General features: G+C 44.6%; 1 protein-coding gene across 9 annotated transcripts in view; it reads right to left on the reverse strand.

Annotated features, from left to right (window-relative positions):
• Positions 1–27545, reverse strand: part of ZCWPW2 (zinc finger CW-type and PWWP domain containing 2) — a 147250-nt gene that overhangs the window by 45482 nt on the left and 74223 nt on the right. For 7 of the 9 annotated variants that reach the window (XM_059728839.1, XM_019498023.2, XM_059728838.1 and 4 more), the window contains exons 5-6: positions 23309–23355; positions 3149–3198 (exon numbers count right to left, since the gene is read on the reverse strand). The exons of 1 other annotated variant lie outside the window; for it this stretch is intronic. In XM_059728839.1, the coding sequence (XP_059584822.1) occupies positions 3149–3198; positions 23309–23355 (97 nt within the window). The remainder of the gene's footprint in view (positions 1–3148; positions 3199–23308; positions 23356–27545) is intronic. One more of the 9 variants, XM_059728837.1, reaches the window with a different exon arrangement.

Raw genomic sequence — 27545 nt, forward strand, 5'->3', positions numbered from 1 at the left:
GGAAGTGACAAAGTTTAACACCATCTTTTAAGAAACCAAAGGCACGCTGTTGGAGTATGCTGTAGCCCCAGGAGGAATGAGCAGGAATTAAGTGAAAAGAAATCCTCCAAGAGAGCCAAATACATTTCAGCTCTGGACCATGTAAGGAAATATCCTGCAGGAACCATGAATGTGGATGGAGGTAGACTGTTCTGTACTGCCTACAACCTGACTCTGGATGTGTTGACGAAGATTAATTTAGATTCTGAGGCACACACAAAGCAAAAGCCTACTAAAGAGGCTAAAGACCAGAACAAGAAACAAGCAACTGTGTCCTCAATCTTTAAAGGACCATGGCAAGCAGCTTGGCAAAGTGAGGGGAGGTATTTTCCCTTGTGGATGCTTTCATTGCAGTGAACATCCCACTGCAGAAACTTGATCACCCTATGTTAAGGGACTACCTGAACCAAAATTTGCCAAATGCTGGCAGTTTTCCATGTGCCAACAAGCTTTGCCAAAACTATCTCCCCGCAGTGACTGCTTTGCACATACAGTCCGCAAGTTTTCATTGACAGAGTATGAATCCTTCTCCATGGTGACTGATGAAGCCACCACCACTCAAGATAACTATGTGCTTTGTATGTTATTTATACCTGGGAGCTGGAAAGACTGGGACCAACCTGTTTTTCAAACAGAGCTGGTCCACCTCATGTCTGTCAGCTTTTTTACCATGACTGCAGCAGTTGTGAACTATGGCTTAGAATTTAACAAGATCTCAACATTTCTGTCCAACAACGCCATGTACAGATGGAAGGCTTTCTCTGATGTGCTCCAAGGAATGCTGCCCAACATTCTATCTTCAGTAAGTGACATCTGGCACATGCAGTTCCCTGATGTGGATAGTCTGGTGTCCTCCTTCAAGATGGCCTTCAAGCATTGTCCAGGCCATAAGCTCTGGTACAAGGAATCCCTTACCAGCCAAAGTGGGGACTCACATGCAACTGTGTTGTTGCTACCAGAGCCTGTGCCCACAAGGTGAAATTTGTGGTTCAACACAGTATGTTATTATGCCAAGTACATGCAGTACTACCAGCAGTTTGTGAGTGAGGAGCTGGAAATCACACCTGGCACACAGTGAATGCTTAAGCTTTGTGAGCTCCTGGAACAGGGAGACATTCAAGATCAAGTGAAGTTTGTGGCTGAAAATGCCATCCGGTTAATGGTGCTTCTAACATGGTTTGAAGACTGGCAGGCTGTGATCTACCCCACACACAAGATGATGGATTTGATAACTTGGGTCAAAGACAGCATCACAAGAACTGTCAAGATGTCAGCATGACAACCGGTGGGGACCAGAACTGTTCCAGGCAATACTACAGGTACTGTCACCATGGTTCTGACAACTATCTACCTCTTTCCTTAGTGCTGTTTGCATTTTGGACCCCAACCAGGTGCCTGTTCTGAGTTGTGACCCTCAGCTACTGAAATCAATCTCTGGATGACAGAAAGAGCATGACGAGGAATGTGCTGCTTATGTGAACTTTGTCAAAGAGTTCCAGGTGCCTGTGCCTTTGCCTGTGTTTTGAGACTCTGTTTGCATAGGCAGCAGCAGGCCAGGGCTAATAAGGCTTAGCCCCACCCCCAAACATTATGTGGCATCTGGAGACAGCAGCAGCAGCACAGTGCCACCATACCACAGTGCATGCCGCTTGGTGTGCAGCTGCTCCTCCACTGCTGTGTACAGGACTAGCATGCACTGGCCCTGCAATGGCCACTGGGGAGGGAGGATTGGGGGTCAGGCAGGGCTCAGACCCCCCCAAATAATATTTCCCCCCACCACTTATGTCTGCTTGTGACCAGTTTCCATATCTGTATACCCTGGCAAAGTGCTGCCTCACCATTCCAATGAACTCAGTGGATGCTGAGCATGCCATCTCAGTGTACAGACAAGTGTTCACCCTGCAGTAACAGGGAATGTCAGCAGCGACTGCCACTGGATGCTGCATGCCAGCATTTAACAGCTAGCATGAATTGCCTGTCTCAAGGTTGGCAACGAGTAAACTCCTTTTTACAACATCATTTAATAAAGTATAGTAATGGTATTAGTTACAATCTGTGTTGTGTACAGCTTTAGTTTCATAAGACATTTCAGTTTGGAATTTAATTCGGTGCTTAGATTGCTTAATAATGTTTCAATTAATGACTTCTGCGGGCTTAGTCAGGGTAATAAAGTTGTGGTCTTGGGCCATCCACCAATCTGCAGGGAGGGATGGGACAGCCAGGCCTCCTTGGCCAATCTGAGATGTGGGAGGGCCTGCTGTGATAAGCTTGTGAAAATGGCAGTCAGCCCCACAATCTGCCCACAAAATCAGCCACCTGCCTCCTTGATTTGGGTAAGTCCCTACTTATAAGAAACAATGTTCTTTTTTGTTCTCTCTTAGCTGTTTTGCAAGCTATATTTAGGTAATTATATATATCTAAGTACCCTACTGCACCCACAAATCAGGTGTTACAACGTCTCAATCACCAAAATTGTTCCTTAGAACAAATGAATTGCATCTGCTCCTAGTTGCTTTGGAAAAAGTTCTGGAAAAAGTTAAATCTTGAAGACCAGACGAGAAAATGAACCAATTAGCACTAATGGTAAATTATTCAGCAATATAAATAGCTGTGAATTTGTGAAGGGAAAGGCAGGTATGTAGCAGTGAAAGGAGATTCAAATCATGATTAACAATGTTTCTCATATCTCGTTATTTTTCAAGAATTCCCCAGTAGTCACGTACACCCTGCTTTCTACATCTTTCAATCAAGATTTCATGTTGTAGCAGCCTTCTTTCTGACTGACCAAAGAGGACTCAGTTGGAGTGCTTTGGTATCATTATTGAGGGATGTTTGTAGGCCAACATAAGGTCTGTACGTGTTGTTGTCCAACCCCCTCTAATATCCACACTCAAAGTGTACCCTCATACATATACATATATGCCAACCTAGAGATATACACTGTAGTGCAGACCTACCCAATAAAAGCTCCAGCACCCACAGTCTAAGGAACAATAAATGCAGCTTCTTGTAATTGTGTGACATGCTAGATAACACTGTACTAACAAGAGAAGGGAACTAATTAAATTACACAGTAAAAATACAAAGAGAAAACAAATTCAAAACTTACTTTTTCTTTTGTCCAATTCCACAGGTACTTCTCTTACCAACTTGCTTATTCTGAGAAAAATGTATATATAAATCTTGGTTTATGAGTGGCAAAGTGTTGGAACTCGTTATTTTTCTGCTATGTATTAGTAAATTTCATAATGAAATCATTTTAATGGCAGACAAATTTAACTTAGAAATATAAAATCTTTTCAAAGCTTCTTTAGGGATCTTAAGTAGATTCATACTTCTATAGGGACACTAAGGGCAGAATCCTAGTTCATGTTACATACCCAAATAGCAGTTTATGATGGTCATTTCTGGCATCTACAGAGTTTGTGATCCTATTCCATGTACAGCGTAGACTCATAAGCATCTACACAGTTACTGAGCATGTGTAGTAGGCCAAGCTCTGACCTGGCAGATGTGATTGCATGCGAAGTCATACTTGGCAGAAAACCATGACTAGCGGGTAGGAGACACTGAACAAAGGGGACACTCCTACATTTTAGTCCCATTAGCTGACTGGTTAAGGCATTTACCTAGTAAACAAGAGACCCAGATTAGACCCCACTCACCAAGAAAAGGTTTAAACCTGTATTTTGCTAGCACCATGCTCCAGACCCCAAGCCACTGGTTAAGCAGTGGAGAGAGGGAAATATCTGGGACCAAGAAGAAGCAAGCAATATAGAGGACATGTGGGTCAGTAAGATGGTTGGTAATCTGGATGGCAAGATAGCCTAGGTCCTAGATGGGCCTTTGCTCCCAATAGGGTAGGAGCTTGAAAAGGAGGGCTAGAAATGGGACTGGATAATTCCTCATGTATGGCCTGGTGGTTAAGAACATTGTGCTGGGAATTTGGAGAGATGGTAGCTCAAATCCCCTCTGGGTAAGGAGGACCTAAAACCTGAGTCTTCTGCATCCTGGGCAAGTGCCCTAAAACCACCAAGCTATTGATCTAAAAGAGTGGTGCTCAACCTTTTGGTCCTATGGGCCAGATAAGTGGCATGGGGCATTTCTGTGGGTTGGAACAGATTCTGGGGCCCAGCATCATGCACCAGGATTGGGCCCTGAGGCCCATTGCCACCCCTTTCCTGCCAGGATTGGGTCCCAGGGGTCTAGGACTGCACCCTCATGCCCCATACTGGGATTGGGCCCTGGAGCCTGGCACCACCCCATATGGCCATACATGCTGTGGTTGGTTGCTGGATCTGGATCCAGCAAAAAGGGCCTGAAGATTTGGCAGCAGGGGCATGGTGGCACCACTCCCCGACCACCAAATTTCCAGACCCATGGAGAGTCCCACAGGCTGGATTACACAGGGCTGTAGGCCAGATCTTACTCCACTAAGCAAGCATGTAGGTATGTAAGATGATTCTATCCCAGAAGAGTGTGAAACAGGTTCTGAAACTGTGCACATGTCAAAAATGACATGTATACAACGAGGTAACTGTCATTTAGTACGTAAAGTGAAACAGGATTCTGCCTTAGTGACTACTGTAATTCAATAATAATGTGCTCTTTTTAACTTATCAGAATTTTGTAAACGAGCACATGTTGAAGTAATGATGCTAAAATTACTTTAAATACTACTGCTGCTTCAGAATATGTTATGTGCCTGTTATGGAAAGCATTAGTGATGAATAGTTTGGGTTAATATACAAAACAACACCAACAAAAATATAAACATAGCTTTTCATGTCAGTGGTTTGATAACATGCTTAATCTAAAATCCTCCTGTGTTTTATGAATACCATATTTACTTGAATATAAGACAACCCTGAATATAAGATGGTCCACCAATAATTATATTCTATATATGGAAAATGTATAAATTTGTTATAATGTTCCAGGTATAGAATCTTATTATTGGAAGTTTGCCTTGAATTTGTCCCCTTCCCACTGCTACAACAGGGAAAATAAATCTGGGGGGTCAGGTGGCCCCCTTGCCCTCTGCCCTCCTAACTTCTTTCCTCTGAAGCCACTTCCCCTCCCCTTACTATCAGATCCTGCTCTCCCTGAGCACGTGGAAGTGAGGGGCAAATTTGAAAACACTAAACTGGAAATAAACTTACCTGTAAAAATTTGTATATAGTACCAATAGACCCAATCATCAAGAATTGATGCATTTTCCCTTTTTTCAAACTGCTACAAGTTTTAGCACAGGTATCCCACAAATACACCTCTAAGCAGCACTTGTATACCTAACTTATATACATTTCAAACTTAAAAAAAAATATTTATTTCTCTATGTATAAATATATATAAATACACGTACAACACACACACACCCCTATGCCTCTGCAGACCTATCTCCTGACCACTATTAATATTCCAAAACACATATTTACAGTTAAATCATCCTTATTTCCATTACAATGACAGTACTGTGCACCCGCACTCCCCACACACCCATATGTCCACTGTCACAATCACACTTTTAAGCAGCACTTTTGGACCTACTTATATATAGTATAAACTGGGTGTGTCTACTTTACAGCACATACTCTAATGCCCAGTAAAGCATTACCATGTACATGTGCACAGCAATTATTGTGCAGTAGATTAGTCTAACGCCCTAATTTTCTAGTACCTGTAGAAACAGATACTAGAAATGGGCACATTAAACTAATGTGCCAAAGCACACCTGTAGATGCTGACCGGAAGCAAACTGCTCCCAGTCAGCCTAGGCAGCAGTGGGCCACAGGGGGTGGGGAGAGCAGTCCCCACCCAGTAGGACACTTCCTGCCAGTCCTGTGGAGATTGGGACCATCCCAATTTCTATATGGCCAGGACAGCTGCCTCCCAGCCCCATGGAGATTGAGACCATCCTGACCGCCACATGGCTAAGAGGGCTGTCCTGGCTGTGGGGAAGCTGCCTCCGAGCCATGTGGAGATCAGGACCCATCCCAATCTCCATAGAGAAAGGAGGCAATTGCCCAGCAGTTGGGACATCTCTCTCACCCATGTGCAGCCCTCCTTTCACACCCCGCCTTGCCCTGCTTCCGGGGTTGGGTACTCAGTTCACAGGGTCTCTTCCTCATTGTCGCTCCAGCTTTCGCTAGAGGACCCACTGCTGCTGCTGTTGTCGCTGTCCTCCATTCCACTCATCTGTTCCTCTTCTCCTCTGCTGTCACTCTCTTCTTCATTCGGTGGGGGTTGTATGGTTCTGTGCCACGTGTCCCTGTACCAGGTGGCGTTCATTGCATCTTCTCCATCCTCTGCTACCAATTTCTGGTAATAGGTCCAGAGTTCACTCAGCGCCATCTTCACACAGCCCACTACTTCTACATCCATTTGTCTGTATAGGAGCAGGCTTCTGGCCTTCCACAAGGCATTCCTGACATGGGATACAAACTGGTCAAAATGGAGCAAGGGGCTCCCCTAGTGTTTGGCAATGTGCCTGTACAGCGCAGCCTCACTGGTTAGCCAGCTGACACCAGTCACCATTTCGCAGAGCTGCTGTACGCTCTTCCATACCTCCTTGGCACAGGTGCAGAGCCACAGCAGCTGTTTTATTGTCTTGGTGGCCCTGTGGCAGTTGGGCCACGGGCAGCTGGGTCTCCCCAACTACCCCTCTCTATGTCTCCGGGCCCTCACTGGGAGAACTCGGTGAGCTATAAGCCAGTTTAGGTCCCTGTGATCTTTGCACTGTTCCTTGCAGTGGATGCGCTGCCACATGGCTTGGCATGCATCGCCCGGGAGCAGGTCTATGGGTGACATGGTGTCCCTTAGTCTCACCATCTCCTGGATCTTCCTGAATCTTTTCATGGTCGCCAGGCCTGCGTTCTGCAGGCCGTACACATCACAGCATTGGTTCAAGGTCTCGTAGAACCAGGGCGGTTCTGTGATCCATAGCCTGTGGTTAGTCGGGATGAAGACCCCCCAGTGTCTCAGAATATGCCCTGCAAAGTACCTCATGAGACACGCAGTTTTGGTATCTCCCTCCATTGCCAGCTTATAGATCGTGCTCGTGTACTTGGCCTACAGGAACAGGAGGATCTCTGGCATGTCCCTGCTCCTGGCCCTCTTATCCTTGTACAGAGTCTTCCAGGCAACCTTTTCCCATCTGGATCCCCAGAAGAAGATGCACATGGCCCTCTGGATCCTGCAGGCAACACGCTTAGAAGTGAGGAAGACCAGTGCGGTGTATAGAAGCACCACTAACAACACCACCTTCACGAGTGCGACACGTCCTACCATGGAGAGGGAATGCAAGTGCCACAGCCCCAGTTTCTGTTTTACCTTAGCCATGTTCACTACACATGATATTAGTCCAAAGCCAAAAGGCTCATGATATTGATTTTTATTAGTAGATGTTTAGGATTGTGAATCCAAAAAAGGTGACAAAGCCGGTAGGGAAATACAGATCGCCTGAGCAAGGGACTAACAATAGAAGGATGGGGGTGAGGAGGGGAACGCAACTAGATTACAGGAGATACAATGTTAGCAAACTAAGCCCAGGGGTGGGGGGAAGGGGAAGGGGAGGGAGGGCGTTGGCGACGCTGAGAGAGAAAGAAGATAGATACACACAAACCCATTACAATGGTCCGCAATGGTGGTGGAAATTGTTTGAAGACAGTGTTTCAGTCCATATAGAGTCTCATTGCAGCGGTCCTCTTCGGGTGGAGTGGGGTCGTCCGTCGTTGAAGAATCCTCTCAAAGTGAAGGTCTATCTGGTGCAGAGGGTAGGGTTTAGGCAGTCCCCTCTGGGTCCGGTCCGGTGGCGGCTTGTCTGGTGGGGTTGGAGTACTGGTGGTGGCCCATAATGTGTTCCACATAGATGTTGCAGGACCAATGGATGGTGTCAGACACCATAAGGCAGTGCATGAGCTTGACGTAGTGGCATGAGATGTGGCAGGCATGCAGGACGCTCTTGTTGCTGGGGTCCCAGGCTCTGAGCGTTCCCATAATGACCATGTCGATCATCACGTCATAGCCACAGCCCCTCAGGATGTCAGCCAGCATACTTCTTCAGCTTTTGAGCCCGGGCATCGGTGAAGGCTTGGCACCGGTTCTCAAAGGGGATGGTTACGTCCATGATCATGACCTTCTTGGCCTCTTGATTAGGGATGATGATGTCAGGTCGCATCTTGCTCTCAGCCCAGGACAGTGCAGTTCATGGAGATCTCCCCCGCTGTGGCTGGGATGGCCCTCACCAGGCAGTCCTGGACAGCATTGTGGCAGAGCTGCCAGGCTCTGGTGTGCAGCTTGCAGCTGCACAGCATGTGGGGAAGGGTCTCTGCTGTGTAGTTGCACTGTCAGCACCTCTTGTCTCGGTGGCCGAAGCGGATGGCCCCGTTCAGAGGCAGGCAGTTGAAGCGGGCGCGGTGGAGGAAGCGCCAGTCCACAAAGCGTGTGAAGCTCCCACTGGGCATGAAGTGGTTGCTGGAGTCCCACTTCGAGGTGACATCGAATACCTTGCCCTGGTCAGGTTTGGCCCTCGGGTTGCCGGTGTACTTGTTTTGGACAGCGTCTTTCAGGAACCTCTCCAGGAAGGTCCTTGTGCAGGGCGTCACAGTGACACGGTCAGCGTGCGGGGCTGGCTGCAGGGAGACTCCCAGCTACCGGCGCTCCTCAGTCCAGGTCCAGGTACAGCCGATGCATTTCCCAAAGTGGCACATGGCGTTGCAGGCTCAGCTCCACAGCAAAGCAAAGTCCCCGCTGTCTCTGCTGAACTTGCCCTCACATGATATTAGTCCAAAGCCAAAAGGCTCATGATTTACCATATAGTTCGTTGGACTAGGCCCCAGTAGAGTCAACAGCATTTCAAGCCATGGTAACCCCACAGCTCAACACTTAGTATGTGTGTACTCCAGATACCTCCCACAAAAGATCCATATGCTAATTAGTCCCCGTCCGCCTCCCCCCACCACTCATGACTGGAACTGGGTGTTCTTGGCACAAGTCCTGGGAAAATCCAAAAATTTATATGCACATGAGGCACAGCGCAACTTAGTCCATCTCCACCTCTTGGATGGTGGGGACACACTAATCATATGCAACAGGGAGAAAGAGGGTGTGACAAAGGGATTATGGGTGAACTGTTTGGTGATGTCTGACAGACATTTAAGGCTGGTGAAGAAACAGGAATTATTGGAAATGGGAAAGAAAAGCACAGCTCAGCTGTGGGAGTAAAGAAGAAGTTAAAACAAAAGTAATGTAGTAGCTCACCAGACTTTAAAAAGAGTCAGTGCTCAAGGGGACTGTGTACAATGGGCACAACCATATATTTTATATATGGTTATATGTAGATGGGCTACATTAACTTATCCTTATGGTAAGTTCACATCAGCATGTTTTTACAAAAAAAATAATTCCCATCAGCATGTTTGCCCAGTGGGAGGCCATGAGACATGATGTCTCCATGATTCTACAAGGTTCTGGAAAGCTTCTGAGAGAAATACAAACTGCACAATGCTAGCAACCCTAGTGAACCACTGCAAGATACAGGTGGTGGTAAGGGAAAGAGACATCAAATCACCTGTAGACTTTCAACCTGGTGACAGCTGCCAGGCTGTGTGGGAGCAAATCTTCCACAAGAACCTGCAGAAGGAACAGAGAGACCTTAATTGGCAGGCAGCCTACCGAGCACTCCCCATGAGGGAATGGAAAAACACTGCAGGGCAGAGAGGTCCATTGAACTGCCTGAGACAGACCTGCCACAGGCAGACAGGAATGATCAACCACCTCTTCTGGGACTGCCCATACACCAAAGAGGTGTGGAAGAAAGTCTGTGCACTCCTGGTGGTGACAGGTTTCAGAACCGTGACCAAGGAAGAGGTCTTCTATGGGCACTTAACCAAACAGCAAGGGGCTCCAACAGCTCACTTTGACCAGTTCATCTCTTACTTCAGGTTTGCCCTGTGGAAAGCCAGGAACCTATTTATAAACAGGGGGCTGAGTGAAATGTACTGGTACTACAGAAAGACAGAAGAGGACAATGGGAAAGAAATGGCAGGCCTCATATGGTGGAGAGGAGACTGACAGACCATTTTCAGAGACAAACCCTCTGAAAGAACAGTGAGCGATAGGCACTGGAATGGTGATAGGTGCACGGGTGCGCAGCTTGTGCAGTACGCGGCTGTGCGGGGCGAATTATGTAATGGGACTACAATAGTTTAACTGTCAAAGTATGTTTTGATCTGCCAAGTGAACGACAGGTTGTTAGAGGTACAGTGAGATATCTATCTATCTATCTAGAACTATATATTTTTTACAAGAAAAAAAAATTAGCATATTTGCCCAATATGGGCCATGTGTTTTATAGTCATGCTCAGAGTTGGTTGCATTTAATCAACTTCATAGTTGGTTTCCATTATTGAGTACATGCTGTTTTTGGCAGTAGTTTAATGATAGACAATGTATTTAATGAGGTTTCCTTGTATGCAAATGAAAGAGGAGAGGCTTTTTTCCCCATCCTGATGTGTGGGTGGGGGTGGGGCTTCATCTTGTATTTGAGTAAATGTGGCAATTATACAAATATTGTGAGTTTTGTAACTGAAAAGACCTTGATTATTCTGGGGGCTCTCTCTCTAAATTTCCTGGATAGGTTTTGACCCTTTAACTTTGCATTTAAAAAAGGAAATTATTTGTTAAACATTTTCCCCTCCAGGAATTTAAAACTTTTATCACTATTAACATGAGAAATTTGAAATGACAACCAAAAATAAATGTCTACCCCCTGTATGTGTGTCAGAAGTAATCAGAAAGGAAATTTAATTGCTCAGCAGACTTCTATTGGAATGTTAAAAATGACTATGTAAAAATATGTTCCTGATCAACGAATCTGTTTGTTGTGAATCTTTATGACCTGACCCCCAAAATAGGACTACTCTGGGGTGTTCCATGGGATACCATGCATAGGTATTTTTCTGAATTAGACTTACTAATATAGTTCTTGTTTCTATTTAAAGGTAATATTAAACTACGATTAGTACTATCATTTTAATATTTATATGATCCCTAATATATAGTGTCAATATATTTTTGTATTTTATAGTGTAACTGACATCAACTAGTCAAGTAATTACTGATTAGGCATCAGCTATGCCACAGTTGTTCACACTTAAGAGGAACAATACCCAATAGGCTGAGGAAAGCTAATTTCTGAGAACTCTCATTTGAGACAGCTATGCATATTTGTCAGCTAAGAGGTGCATATGTGAGGGCCTTCCCAAACAATGGCGGTTCTCATTTCAAAGAGAAGACGACTTAGCTGGGCAGAAGTCAAATCAAAGTAAATCATTTTTTACTATTACAGAATGAGTGGGAGACTATATCTCTCTGAAATAATTGACAGGAAAGCAGCTAAACAGATCAAATTAAGCAGAGCCTAAAGTCTGAAAGAAAACATTATAAAAGAAAGGTAGGAATTAGATAATCCAAATATAACATAGTTTTGATTTTAACACTCATTTCTCAGCCTCTTGAAGGCTCAGATCAGGTGTATTAGCTGATGTAACCAAATGTATTGAATATAGTTTTGTTATAATAAATATGTTTGTGGCAAGTTTCTTAAATAAGAACAAAGCAAAGCAGTCTCAACAGCAAAGGCCATAAAAAAAGGTGGAAAAGAAAACAGGATGGTGACAAGAAATATTCCATGATGGTGAGCAAAAGAGATAAAGAAATCCTTCCTTATTTTCATAACTAGTTGACACCTTCCAAGTTCATAAGATAACTTGAAAACTTGAATGAAACCAAATCAGACAATGTTTGTTAAAACATTAGTATAAGACATCTATAAATATATGGTAGACTAAAGGAAAAATTGGAGAACTCCACAAATTCAAGAAGACCTGATTCCAGTTTGCATACTACTTCCCTTCTGAGTCACCCCAGCTGGTAAAGGTGAGATTCTGTATTATGCTGTTATAGGTAGCTAGATAGCCACTGGAATAAGTGTTTGTTCTTGGGATTTGGAGTTCTTTTTCTGACTGGGTGATGATAATTAAGGAATTGCAACTGTACCTTAATTTTGTGTCTAAAGGGTAATTGTACCTTAATTGTATCTTAATTCTAAGTCTAAGCTTGAAAAAGCAGTCCTGATCACAGATGGACTGTAGTCTTATTTCTCCAGAGATTGAAGCTTCCTAAATTTTGGGTAACATATTCAACCCCACTGAAAGCATTTACAGATGTTATTAAGAGTATAAATTTGCCCTGCCCTTTATTTGTTGGTGATAATAGATAAAATATCATTTGATTTTCTATGTTTACAATCAGTTTGAAGGACTGACCATTAGAAAACCCTTTTTTTTTTTTTTTACTTTAAATTGAATGCATTTGTTGCAGAAATATTTTAATGACAAATAAGAGATTTTACAGAACTGTTTTTCAGAATATAACTGTCCTTTAAACTGAGCTTTCATGAAGTACAAATAATAGGTCTTTGTTACCTAAACAAAACCATTCTTAGATTCTGCCTTTATTTGTTAAAAAGCAGGTTTACTAAAATGCTTCTGCGCCAAGAACCTGCTCTTTCTTGTTAAAAAGACTAGAAGTTACTACCATAAATTAAAGTATTTTGGAGTTTTAATTAAATTTTATATTTGTAAGCAAGGAATAGAAATGGGGAAAAAAAATGAATACCTAGTTGTGCTGCGCATTGAAAGATATCAAATTAAAAAAAATACATCTCTCTTCAGCATATATTTCAGGTACAATTAATATGAAAAATGTGCCATACATTTCTCTTAAGAAGTTCCTCCCCCAGGACAAAGAGGTACATTGAAAACCTGCAGCCTTACGTTGCTATTTAGTAATGGTTCAACATTTAAAAATGAGTTTCATGGTATCATTCTAGTCCCTAGTCGATTATTGTCAAAAACACCAATTTGGCAGGATTCAGTAAGGTAGGTAGAATAAGCTGTGACTGGAATAGCAATCTTGCAGCTTGGGAGCAAAGGAGAGAGAACACTATTGTGTAAAAAAGTTTGCACGTTACCTACTTAAACTATTACATTCATGAGCATCAAATTCTCATACAGTTTTAAATAAAAAGGTCCCTTCACAGAATCCCAGATCTATTCAAAATCCTTGCTTAAGGCCTAAAAATGTATCTGTATTCATATATGGAAATCATTTTTGACTGGCAGCTTTTGACTTAGATTTTTTTTTTTTTGCTATAAACTCTGCTCTTATAGAATATTATACTATCATGAATTATGTTTGGTCACAAATTATTTCCAAAAAAAAATTTCTATCAAACTGTTACTCTGGTCAAGCAGCTGATGCATGAGAGTCTGGCCTCAAATATTATTTCCCCAATAATTAAACAACTGAACTGCATGTGCCAAGGCTAGCACCATAATACCCAATTCTGATACCACCCAATGCCATATATGGCACTATATGGAAAAGAAACATTTTTATCAGCTATCAGAAAACCAAGTAAAAAAGTTCAGTGAAGTTCCTCAGCTAATTTTCTTACTCTCTATTTCAGGGATATAGGTTGTAGCCATGTTGGTCTAAGGACACAGGGGCTAGGTACAGACAGTCAAAAAGCCTGAGGCTGAATCAATTCAGTCTTTAGTCTAGGCTGCACAAATTCAACTGAAACAGAAGTGATCAGACATTTACCTTTGATTCAGGAAATGCAGCCACATGCCTGCAATGGCTCAGGCCAGAAGCCAGGAGGTGCTAGAGCACAGCTCTCTGGCTGTGTATTCACTTCTTCCTACTGCCCCCAAGGTCTCTGGGATTTGCAGTCCAGAATTACAGCAGCAGGACTCTGCAGGGTTGCTGATCACTTCCTCTTCTTGCTTCCAGGTGCCTCTGGGTTTTATAGTCCACAGTTGCAGCCAGCAATAAGTTTGAACAGGAGAAGGGGTGTTTAACTCCACTCCCTGCCCCAGACTCCAGCCAGATTCATAGATGCTAGGGTTGGAAGGGACCTCAACAGATCATCGAGTTGGACCCCCTGCCTAGGCAGGAAAGAGTGCTGGGTTCAGATGATCCCAGCCAGATGCCTATTCAGCCTTCTCTTAAAGACCCCCAAGGTAGGGGAGAGCACCACCTCCCTTGGAAGCCCATTCCAAATTTCGGCCACCCTTACCATGAAGAAGTTTTTCCTGATATCTAGCCTAAATCTGCTCTCTGTCAGTTTGTGAACATTTTTCCTTCTTACCACAAGAGGTGCCCTGGTGAACAGAGCATCTCCAATCCCTTGTTGCGTCCCCCTAATGAATTTGTAGGCAGCCACAAGATCACCTCTCAGCCTTCTCTTGCGGAGGCTGAAGAGGTACAGGTCCCTCAGTCTCTCCTCATAGGACTTGTTCTGTAAGACCCTAACCATATGAGTAACCCTTCTCTGGACCCTCTCGAGTCTATCAACATCCTTCTTGAAGTATGGCACCCAAAACTGGACGCAGTACTCCAACTGTGGCCTCACCAATGCTGCATAGAGTTGAAGTATCACCTCCTTGGATCTATCTGTCATGCATCTGCTGATGCATGATAAAGTGAGGTTAGCTTTGCTGATGAGTTCATCACACTGATGACTCATGTTCATCTTGGAGTCCCCTATGACTCCGAGATCCCTTTCTGCTTCTGTGCTGCTGAGAGAGTCACTTCCTAGCCAGTAGGTATGCTGGATATGTTTGCGCTGTAGGTGCAGCACTCTGCATTTGTCCTTGTTGTACTGCATCCTATTGTGTACTGCCCACCTTTCCAATCTGTCCAGGTCTGCCTGCAATCGTTCCCTACCCTCCGGAGTGTGCACTTCACCCCACAATTTAGTATCATCTGCAAACTTGGACAGAGTACACTTCACACCCACATCTAAGTCACTGATGAAGATATGGAAGAGTACAGGTCCAAGGACCAAACCCTGAGGGACCCCATTACCCACATACTTCCAGGTCGAAACCGACCTGTCTACTACCACTCTCCAGGTGTGACCACTAAGCCACTTTGCCACCCACCGGACTGTGTAAACATCTGTCACAGCCTCTTCATTTATTTATGAGAATGGGATGAGATACCCCCATATTGAAGGCCTTGCTAAAATCCAATAAAACAACATCCACCTCTACTCCTGTGTCTAAAGCATTTTGTGACCCTGTCATAAAATGAAACCAGATTGGTCAGGCATAATCTACCTGCTATGAATCCATGCTGGTTGCTCTGCTGCATTATTTCTCCCACTGGACTCCCACAAATATAATCCTTCATAATCTTTTCAAAGGCCTTTCCAAGGATGGAGGTGAGACTGACTGGCCTATAATTACTCGGATCCTCCTTCCTCCCCTTCTTGAAAATAGGGACCACATTGGCCCTTTTCCAGTCCTCCGGGACCTGACCCGAGCACCACAAGTGCTCAAACTGCTGTGCCAGTGGTTGTGCTATGACACCAGCCAATTCCTTCAGTACTCTCAGATGCAGCTCATCTGGGCCTGCTGACTTAAACACATCCAAGTGACTCTGCACCAAGTCAGTGTCGACAGTTGGTGGGCTGGTGACCCTCTGATGCCCATCTAAGAACCCATCAGGAGACTTATTTTGACTCCTGTTCAAGAACACCAAGGCAAAAAACTCATTGAATAGCTCAGCCTTGTCCCCCCCTGTCTGTCACTAATTGCTCCTTCTTGTTCAGTAGGAGTCCTATGCTGTCCTGCGCCTTCCTTTTACTCTCTACATACCTAAAAAAAGACTTTTTGTTGTCTCTAATTTCTATTGCCAGCCTCAGCTCTGTAGTTGCTTTGGCCTTTCTAACTGCCTCCCTGCAAGTGCAGCCCAAGTAGGTATACTCCTCCCCCAGGGTTTGCCTGGGAGGGGAAGTTCCCCCCACCAGATTGGGCTGCATCCCTAGCCAGGCTTGCCCTCCCACCCCCACTTCCTTGTCAGACAGCCCTCACTGCTCCAGCTGGGGAGCAGAGGGACAGGGCCAGCCCTGCTGAACCAAAGGTTCTAGAGTTTTGCATTTCCTTTTGTCTCAGACCAAACACAGCTACCAAATACAACCCTCAAATCATTACACGATGTTGCAGAGCACTTATGTGCCCTGCTTCTTTAAAGAGTGGGGAGCCCCCAGGTGCTAGTTACCAGCGCAGCTAGAATGAGCTAGTGGCCCACACCTGCCAGTGGTCAGCTGACCGGAAAGGGCAGGGCCTGGCTCATATATAAACCCCAGAGCTGGGGCCAGGAAGGCCCTGCCGGCAGCCAAGGGAGAAGGAGCTCTCCCAGAGCAACCAAAGGGGAGAGGCCTGACTGCAGGAGCAGCTTCTGACACTGTTGAGGGATGGCATTTGGAATGCACTGACCCAACTGCCAGTGAAGGCGCAGTGCAAAATGGGGCCGCAGGGAGCCCAGGGTGGACCAAGGGGGCCAAATTATAACAAGGCCCAGACTGAACAACATCAGTTTCATCTGTGAGGCTTGGGGTGTGGTAAAGGGATGGTTGGAGCCACGCATAACCCATAAGGCAAGGGCGCCCTGGAACACTCATTGTGACATCAATCCTGGAGTGGGACCCATCAGGGGTCTGGAGACCCACGGGGTCCTTAGAATCCATCTCGACTGTATCCAAGAGGACTTAGAGGCAGCCTCCCTATCAATCATTCAATCAAAGATAGGGCGGGCAAGAATCGAGGGTGCCCATTGGGCCATCCTGGCACGGTAAGGGGGCCTTGGGAAGATCACGGCCATCCTACAGGACCCTGTCCTGTGACACAGGAATTTATAAAACAAACAAACCACAAACCAATTTCCTCCAAGGTTTCTGATCAAATCAAAGAAACCTAGGCAGCTTCTCCTAGGGGGGGTACAATTGTACCCTTGCCCTTTCATTCCTGCTCCACCTAAACTTTAAAACCAACTACCTGAGAGGGGCAGTGGCATTTCTATTCAGATAGTGCTGAGAGAGTTAACTGACCTCATGGCTCATTATTATCTCCCAGATTCTTCTTAATCGCTCTCACTTCCACAGGTGTTAACAACCCTCTATCCTTTTTTTTAATGGTTTTGATGTTGCACTATTCAAACTATCCATTCTTCTGTCATTTTCCTGTCTATTACCCATTCCTGGTAATGTTTCTCTTCTTTTTTATAGCCCTGCAAACTGTTTTCAGCTCTAGCTAAAAACCTTAACTCAGGTGTGTCAATTTACTTTGGATGTAGAAATGACTGATGGTGAAGTATTGTAGGCACTGTCAAGACACTCAAGAAAACTAGATTTTGTTTTATGTATCTGATTAAGAGATTTATATTTAACTATAATGACTAAAGGACTAATGAAACAAAATCCTTTGACCTCTTCTCCCTTCCCCACAGGTATCTTGGACGCATTGGGAAGACCCAATATCCCCCCATTTCGGAGAGTTACCAAAGACATTCTAGTTGTTTCCTCTGCTGTACTGAGCACAACAGCCAAAGATGGCCCTGACTTTGTAGTCTCATGGACTTGTTGCCTTCATCTGGTCAGGAGCAACCTAGGTCACAACCTCTTTGGCCAAGGATAGCTGCAGCAGTGTGCAAATTTCTTCTTCTAATGTTCACTCCCTGCCAGGGAGAGGCGGCCAAAAGGGAAGCCAGGCAGGCAGCAGACACTAGAAGGAGAAGCCTGCATACCTCTGCTGCTATCCCTGGCCAAGAAGAGCTCCCCGCAAGACTGTTCCCACACCTCCTTGCTGGAGCAATCTGCTACTTAATTCTAAGATGAGGCTTTGTTTTCCCTATGCTGAAGGAGGGAAAAACTGGTCTGGGAATTAAGTAAATACATTATATATGACGCTTGACTTTTTCTCTAAATGTCCACAATTTTGCAACATTCTTCCTTCCAGAAAGATTTGTTTACATTACTGCAAACTCTCCAGGGTTTCTCTTTCAAGCTGCATTAGCAAAGGATACAGAAGGGACAGAGATAAAAAGGAGTAGAGAGATATAGGAAGGCTAGCACAAAGATAAGCTGTGCTCATCAGGCGAAAAAGAAAGAAAAAAAAAGAAAAGAAGGAAGCGGAGACAAAAGAAAAAAAGATTAAGACCAAGAGTGGACACACACTGGAGAGGATCTAGGTGGCCATGACCTAGATCAACAAGAGAAAAACATCTTCCTTCATAGTGTGAAGGACAATAAGGCCACCTTGAATTCTTTTTTGCCTTTAAGTTTGTGGAGGTTGCTGGTGTCACAACCCAGTTAATTAGTGCCCATGCCACTAGCAAAAGACACCATTCAGACCATCCTCATTTTGCACACAGTAGTCAACTAAGGGTTAAAAGAAATCCTTGCCAGAAACTCCTGAAACAAAATCCTGGCAGAGAGCCTTCTGAAATTTATGCCCACGTCACAAACAAGAAACGAAATTTAAGACTGGTCAGGGTGAAAGGGGATATCTCTGCCATAAATCCCTAGCGAAAACTGCTGTATAATTGGAGATTCAGACGAAAACCAGATGATGTTTCAAGAAGGGGAGGAAGGAGGACCCGGGCAACTACAGGCCAGTCAGTCTCACCTCCATCCTTGGCAAAGTCTTTGAAAAAATTATCAAGGCTCACATATGCGAGAGCCCGGCAGGACAAATTATGCTGAGGAGAAACCAGCACAGGTTCGTGGCAGGCAGATCATGCCTGACCAATCTAGTCTCTTTTTATGACCAGGTTACGAAACGCCTGGACACAGGAGGAGGGGTGGATGTCGGATACTTAGACTTCAGGAAGGCCTTCGATACGGTATCCCACCCCATACTGGTGAACAAGTTAAGAGGCTGTGACTTGGATGACTACACAGTCCGGTGGGTGGCGAATTGGCTGGAGGGTCACACCCAGAGAGTCATGGTGCATGGGTCGGCTTCGACCTGGAAGGGTGTGGGCAGTGGGGTCCCGCAGGACTCGGTCCTTGGACCGATACTCTTTAATGTCTTCATCAGCGACTTGGACGAGGGAGTGAAATGTACTCTGTCCAAGTTTGCAGATGACACAAAGCTATGGGGAGAAGTGGACACGACAGAGGGCAGGGAACAGCTGCAAGCAGACCTGGACAGGTTAGACAAGTGGGCAGAAAACAACAGGATGCAGTTCAACAAGGAGAAATGCAAAGTGCTGCACCTAGGGAGGAAAAATGTCCAGCACACCTACAGCCTAGGGAATGACCTGCTGGGTGGCACAGAGGTGGAAAGGGATCTTGGAGTCCTAGTGGACTCCAAGATGACCATGAGTCAGCAGTGTGACGAAGCCATCAGAAAAGCCAATGGCACTTTATCGTGTATCAGCAGATGCATGATGAATAGGTCCAAGGAGGTGATACTTCCCCTCTATTGGGCGCTGGTCAGACCGCAGTTGGAGTACTGCGTGCAATTCTGGGCACCACAATTCAAGAGGGATGCGGATAACCTGGAGAGGGTCCAGAGAAGTGCCACTCATATGGTTAAGGGCCTGCAGACCAAGCCCTACGAGGAGAGACTAGAGAAACTGGACCTTTTCAGCCTCCACAAGAGAAGGTTGAGAGGTGACCTTGTGGCTGCCTATAAGTTCATCACGGGGGCACAGAAGGGAATTGGTGAGTATTTATTCACCAAGGCACCCCCGGGGGTTACAAGAAATAATGGCCACAAGCTAGCAGAGAGCAGATTTAGATTGGACATTAGGAAGAACTTCTTCACAGTTCGAGTGGCCAGGGTCTGGAACGGGCTCCCAAGGGAGGTGGTGCTCTCCCCTACCCTGGGGGTCTTCAAGAGGAGGTTAGACGAGTATCTAGCTGGGGTCATCTAGACCCAGCACTCTTTCCTGCCTATGCAGGGGGTCGGACTCGATGATCTATTGAGGTCCCTTCCAGCCCTAACATCTATGAATCTATGATGTGGCTTAAATCAATTGGTCATTGTGTAAACAAAACCAGCTTACACTTCTGCTCTAATGGGAGAATTCTGAATACACGCAATAGAATAACTTAGTAGACTGATCAACCACTAATCACTCCCCGTCATCGCGGTCCCGACGTACCCTAACCCTCCTGCAGGCTCGTCCGGTCGTTCACGGTATCTCATCGTCACACGGTCAATTGTAACCCGAGACACACGCTCGAATATAAACAACGAAAGCCTTCTGCCTGCGTCGCACATCACTATCTGGGTGACGTAAGTAAACAATCTCCTGCAACCAACACGCGTCTGTGCCTGGTTAATTTTACCCCATCCATTAATTACCCGCCTGTCAAGGTGAAAGGTTTACTGCTCCGACTCTGGGAGTCAGAAAGCAGCTGCCAGCGCTGCTCTGATCCCCAACAGCTGGGAATTCCAAGAGGAAAAGAGACAGCATGCCAGATGACCCATCACTGTGAGTTGTATACGGCCGCAGGCCATATATTTGACACCCCTGCTTTAAACAATCTACATATTCCTTGGAAAATGAAGATTTAGTCAACCATTTTCCAAGCCAACTACTGTTGTTAGATCTCATGATACCAACCTTCTCTAGATCTCATAAAAGTATGTTAGTTTGTTACCAAGGTACCCATATTTGAGATCTGATGTTTTAATTTTTTCAATTTCCCCCAAATATGAAAGCTGTTAAAGGGAGTTAATTTTTCTGTCCCATATTTTTTAAAGGATTTCAAACATTTTCCTCTTGAGAAACTTTGTCCTCATTTACATCATAAAATTGAGAGGTATACCCACCCCAGAATACCTTGGTGGTTATTATATTCATCTGAGATGTGAGAGTTGCATTCATGTCCCTGCTCTCCCATTCTCTTGCATCCCAGTTGAGTAACCACCTGAATAAAAGGGTCAGTTTCTCTCTCTCTTACCCAATGCATAGGGAATGTATTAATGCAAAGTGGAACAACTCCAACATGACTGACTGACTAAAGACCATGCAATAACAGCAAACAGCATGGTGAGCAGGCCACACCTGAGACTTGGGTTGCTATTGTATGTGGCATGGTGAGACCTCACCTGGAGTATTATATATAGTTCTGGTCACTCATTTTAAAGATAGATGCATTTTATCTAAAAGAGGTGCAGAAAAGGGATACTAGAATGATCCAGGCAAAAAACAGAGGTAGTGGAAAGAGCTTGGTTTCTTTAGCCTACCAACATGAAATGTGAGAAGGGGTGTGACTGTTTTTTTACAACTAAGCTTGGTGACAAACTCCACTGAGGGAAAACAGCTATTTTATCTAGGAAACAGGAATAATACAAGAGTAAATGGGCAGAAAAAATCCACAAGTCAACTTGCCCTGAAAATAAGAAGGGAATTTCAACTAATCAGTGAACTGAGCTTCTGGAACAGCCTTCCAGTTGAAATGGTGGAGCCAGGCAATCAAACTAGCTTTCAGATAGAGCTTGATAAAGTTTGATGATGTGGTTTCCTGGTTATTCATTAAAAGATTGTTTGTCTTCTCAGCTCCCAGAAAGGTGGCACTCAGGACTGCTGCCCTGGTCACCACTCCCCAGTTACACTACTGAGATACAGAAGTACCAAACTGAAATTTCAATTTCATGTTATAAGTATCTTCAATTTTATGTTATAGGTACTAAAAAAACCCATAGAACTGAAACTATATTCTGGAATTTTGAAAACAATTAATATTTTTTAATATCATACCTGAATCATTATTGCAGTAATATCTGGGTTGCAAAGAAATGTTTTAGACATTGTTACAAAATAAAAATGGAAAAAAATACTCTGATAGGGCACGTCCAGATGAGCATGAGCCCATCTCTGGTGCCGCAGACTGCAAGCGCCACACATGCAGACATTCGTGCGCTGGTGCTTTATGGCACAACAGCATTTTTTGACAGCCGGAAACCCCTGGTGGTGCGTGTGGTGGCAGCATGCACCACCCAAAACTGAAGCCTGGCCAGCCAGAGCCATACTCAGGCTTCCAGCCAGGCTCTGTGCACCGGATCACCACTGCTAGAGCCTTGGAAGACCCCCAGCACCCCAGGCAAGGCTGCTGAGGCCAGTCCAGATGCTGGCCCCAGAGCTATACCCTACCCGGGGCAACATGGCGGACGCCAAAGTGCACGTGCATAGACGTTCCCCACAGACAAATAGCAGTGGCACAACAGTGTGCCACTGCTATTTGTCCCTGGGGAAACACACATGTGCCCTGTGTGGAAAAGACTTACCTCCGTCAGATGAAGAGAGGAGACCACAGGACGCTGCGCCAGAAGCAGCGTGCAGTTAAAATGAAACTACAGCGCTCCTGCCTGCCGCAGCAAAGAAGAAAAAGGAAAAAAACTGAGAGTCAGACAGAGTTGGGATTGGCTCCTACATCAGCATGGGCACGCTTTGTAACAGCGTGCTGGGGCCAATTCGTGGCTCAGAACACTGCTGCCAGGATAAAAAGCCCAGCAGAGAAACAGCAAGAAGGACCAGAAGTGGGGTCCCTGACAAGCCTGAAGGGGCCACATATTGAAAGTAGTCCCAGTCCAGGGACGTGGTGGCTACCCCAGGAAGGGGTTTTGCTGGAAAGACAGAGCCAGGGATGGCTCTATAATTTATAGGAAGGGACTCCATGGGAGACAGGGACTCACAGCTCAGACTGGACCTTAACAGAATCAGACAGAGCAGGTAACAGCAGACAATCAAGTCATACCAAATATAAGACATCAGTAGAGAGTGGGACGCCGGGGAACCTGACAGCCGGTGACCAGAAAGACACTTTAAGTAAGGCAAGGTACGGCTGGGATCAAACAGGTCAAGTAAGGTACCGATTTGGTCGTGGTAAATCTCAAGGTATAAGATACAAAAGAGTGCATCATAATCATTCTGGCAACACAAGCAACAACATCTTTAGTTGGTGTTAGGTAGGGTATAGGGGAGGCATAGCCCCGAGCAGGAAGGGCAAACAGAACAACCAGAGGAAGGTGCCAGGAGGGATGGGATAAAACATCTTCCTCTCCACAAAAATTGATTTTCCAAAGACATGACAGGCGAGACCCCACCTGAGGCACTGACCGAGGTCCCATCCATTTATAAGCTTGTTCTTCTTTTAAAGCAATGGTGAAGCCAGAAAGATCCACACAAAACCGACACACTAGTGAAAAGCATGGAAAACTACACCTTGTCTGGACACACCCATACTGGTTTTAAGTATGTGAAAATTTGAGTATCTAGCAATGGTTGATTAACTAAATGTCAACAAACTTGAAAAAATATCTAGCATATAAATTTTAATCAAAAAACCGGACAAGGAAATTGACGTTTTAAGCACATATTTTGTAAAATAAGGTCTTACTCTTCTTTTGGATAGCTCTGTGTCATTACTGGCATCTGTTTTGCCCCCTGAAAAATAATGCAAACAAACAAAAAAAAAAACACTGAACATTATTTTTGGCAAATAAATTGATAATCTATATCTTTAAGTATAAATATAATAAACCTATAAAGAGAGAGAGACAGAACCTCTATTATGTCTAACAAGCTAACTTCTTAGATATATCCATATTAGCAGCAGGGCTAATTTAGAACTACTCAAGTATCTCTGACAATGCACCATACCATATAGACACAGGCTATTAAAGCTTTAATTGATTTATAAGGCCACATAAACAACATTAATCAAAGAAGGAATATGAAATTATTTTAGGCCAGGTTTTCATATGATAGCCTCTCTTATTGGTGCAAATGGCATTAGATAATCAAGTAAAAATAACAATGTGGCCCTTTATAGTTTTTCCTACATGTTTACTACTAAGAAAAAAAGAAAGATTGGGGTTCTCTCTTATATAAAAACATGGATTGTTCTTGAGTAAAGATAGGGATTGTGAATCAAGATGTGAATGAATAAAGCACTTGTTACTACAGTCTTGTAAATGAATTAAAAGGTATTTCTATATTGTTTTCCTGCCAAGGCTAGGACTGCCATTGAGTAAGTTAGATCTGCAAATAAATCTGTGTTCATCCAAGACTGGCTTTTAAGCAGCACACACCCTCAGCGCTCTTCAGCTCTGTGCCTCCAAAGAATCTAAGAGTTTTTTCTGGGATGTGTAGTCAGGACCACTGTCAACCATAAGCAGTGCTGGGCTTAGGTATGTACAAAGTCAGAACAAATGGGTGGAGCTAATTTTCTTGATGGCATTTTCAGGCGCAACAGGGAGGCGGTATAATCATGACTGAAAACAGTTGTACTCTTTAGACATCTGTATGCAGTCTAGATTATGTCTCAAACTTTCATTATCAAAATTGCCCATGGTTAGTTCTATTAAGTGCCAGATCCATAAAAAGACATAAGGGCATTTTTACATGTTTTTTCCAACGTGGCATCGGGCGCTTTTAATTAGCAAGCCATACGTCATATGCATCAGCAGCGTAGTGCGCCCCTTGCTGAGAAAATGGCGGTGGGGTGCTTTGAACTAATGCACACTGAATGTGTTCTATTTCAAAGTGCAACCGCTGCCGTTTTCTCAGCATGGAGACGCACTTCACTGCTGATGCACTTGATGCCTGAGGATGCCAGAGCACATCATTTTACAATTAATCGAGTCTGTTCCAATGCACTGGATTTCCAGCACATTGAAGCAAGCTCTCCACATGTGTCTAAGTGTCCTAAGCATCTAAAACAAGGTGACCAAAATTCACCTAAATCTTATGTCAAATTACAATCCAACTGCAGCACCCTAACCTTAGGGGCGGCCAAAATTCACTAGGTACTCCCCCCTGCAGCCTGAAAGCTCCCTAGACACCAGTAGCTGCAGTTCTGCGAATGTGTTAAACTGCCACAGCCTGAGCAGGTAGGTCTTCTAGCTCCTAAGTCCCCTTGGAATCCAAAACCTATGCAAAAGAACATCAATATATTCCATAACACACTTCATTAATGAAACTACGGCATAAAACAGTTCTACAACATAACTTTATTTACAAAATGTATTTTTTTTTAATGGAAGGAGCTACAGATTTTAAATCTACTTAATAGTTTCAGTGCAAATATACTTAGAATCCATATCTTTTTAGCATTTTTCAACAAGAACTGATTGACAGGCCTGAAATTTCCTATAGTGACAGAGAAGACAGCTTTTTAATACCCTCCTCTGGCTACCGTCACTGGAACAACTTACTGCTCAGGTAAGTAGTGAAAATATAGAAAAATTATCTAACCAGTAGCTAGAATTATTTGCCATGTGCTGTCCATATGCACACTCTACTCTGGGTGTTTGTGTGCCTAAAAGATCAAAAGATTTCATGTTTGATCAGTGTACAAACACCGTGCCACTTCTTGTGCTCTGCACTTCCCACTCTTCAGTTCTCTCAGCAAGAGATTCCCAGAATATTAGGGACTCCAAGGATAAGGGGAAGGAGAGCAAGATGCAGAATGCACTTATGGATGATACATCTCAAAAAACTCGTTACTGATAAATATATATTTTTTGCCTTCAAGTGTTTCTCCATGTGAACATTTTACTGTGAGCAACTCCAAAGTAATATCACCTACATATCATGTGGGTCTCAGAATCCTAGACAAACAACATCTGTAAGACTGCTTTACCAAATGTAATTTCCAGTCTCAGAGGTTCCACAATAAAGTAGCATGTATGATAAAGGTGCATATGAAGATCAGGTAGATTCTACAGAGTCTACCGAAGTCACTAGAGGATCTGGAGGAATGCACTCTTACCATCATTGGCAGATCCACTTTAATAACCTTACAACATACCTTGACACTGTCTGAGATCCAATTAGAAAGACTCTGGGTAGAAATCACTGTGCCTTTTGAGCTTACCATTATGGAAACAAACCAAGCTAACACAGTTTGATAACTGGCAGCTCAGAATGCCAGCTAAGAGGGTATAATTTACTTCCAAGAAAATTAAGTCTCTTTCTCCTTGTTCTTTGGTGTGCTATGGAACTGTTTTCCTTTCACTGACTATAGTTGCCACAAGAAAGGAAAGTGGAAACCCCATACAGAAAAGCTTTGCATCCCTGGAAGATGCCTGATATCATTTGTAAACCTTCCAGACTGTTGGAGCAGGGGTAACAATTCTGCCACATTACTCTCTCATGGTCATTATTGTTTCATTTATAAGACTGTCTACCTAATGTGGTGCTGCAATATTTCCATGAATGCATTCATTAACCTGCTCCACGGTTGTGTTGCAGGAGGAATGCAAGCTGAATCCAGATCAAGGGAAGCCATACCAATATCTAAGAGAGAATGCTAGTTGAAGTGAAGGGAAAAATGGACCCTGACTTGGCTAGGAAGCCACCTGACAGGCCGAGGGAACCTTTCTTTACAAAAGAAAAGAAAAGATGGAGACCAAGAGAAAAAAAAATGGGAAAAAGTGAGGCTAACTTAGTGAAGAAGTTCACTTTTCACTTGTGAATACAGTTGAAGGCCCTATATGGTCTAAATCAGGCTGCAGAAGCTCCACCTTGAACCAAGGTGCTATAAAGGAACTGAGAAATGAAAAGCACAGAACATTCTTAATGCCCTGAAAGTAGGGCATGAGGATAATGAGGGCACATGCAGTATGGATATTTCTAGGGCTATAGGTTTCCAAGCTTGAGCGAGTCATATGCGCACCCAGAGCATGGATGGGCACAAGCACTTATAGGAGAACAAACACTGACTTTACTGCAAGAACTGAACACAGACTCCTTGATCCAGACATCCTTCAGGAACAGAACAAAATAATCTACGTCAAGCTATCTGGGATCATCATTTTTCTGTTGTTGGGAAAAAGTAAGAAGGAATGCCTAGGAGATGTTGGCTTCATGATCTACTTAAATCTGGGTATGCTTCCAGTTCAAGGACTGAGATGATTTTCGATATATTTCAGTTACCCTTATCTCTAAAACAGAACATGTACCTGGACGAAACAAAAACCACCAGTTTGAAGCTCCAGGGCATTCTTTGACAAGTATGAATGCTAACAGATCAGTTCTTCAAATGTAGGGTGACCGTAATTATTTTCAGGAAATTTTGGATAGAGAGGGGCATGCCAGGGAGTATGCATGCACGTGTGTGCACAATCATACACATCTACACGCACTACTAGGGGAGTATGTGGCAGTGGGTAGGTCCGCAGCAGGTGACGAGAGCATAATGCTTTTGTCACTGCACCTGGGGCTGCAGGCTGGGGCCAGGACACATTGGGGATCCTGGTGCCTTTTCCACCGGGGCTTCAGGCTGGGGCTGAGGGCAGGGTGGGGCACTGGCCAGGCTGGGGGCATTTACATGGGCTAGTTCCAGCCGCATCCGGGCCGCATCCTGGCTGTGCACCCCTGAGTTAGACAGGAACAGCCACCCCACAGCCTTGCACCCCACTCCCTGGTTCAGGCAGGGCACAGCTGGGCCAGGCTGGACTGTCCACGTGGGGGCTGTGATGTGACTGGCCCAACTTGAGGGTGAATGACCAGGATACAGCTACAGGTGCCATGATGCGACCAGAGCCGTGAGTCTGCATGGGGCAGACAGACCCCACACAGCACCCTCAGCCCAGTCAGTACCCCACACCCAGCCCCAGCCCCACTCCAGT

This window comes from Alligator mississippiensis, chromosome 5 (genome assembly GCF_030867095.1).
Source record: "Alligator mississippiensis isolate rAllMis1 chromosome 5, rAllMis1, whole genome shotgun sequence".
Taxonomy (NCBI): Eukaryota; Metazoa; Chordata; order Crocodylia; family Alligatoridae; genus Alligator; species Alligator mississippiensis.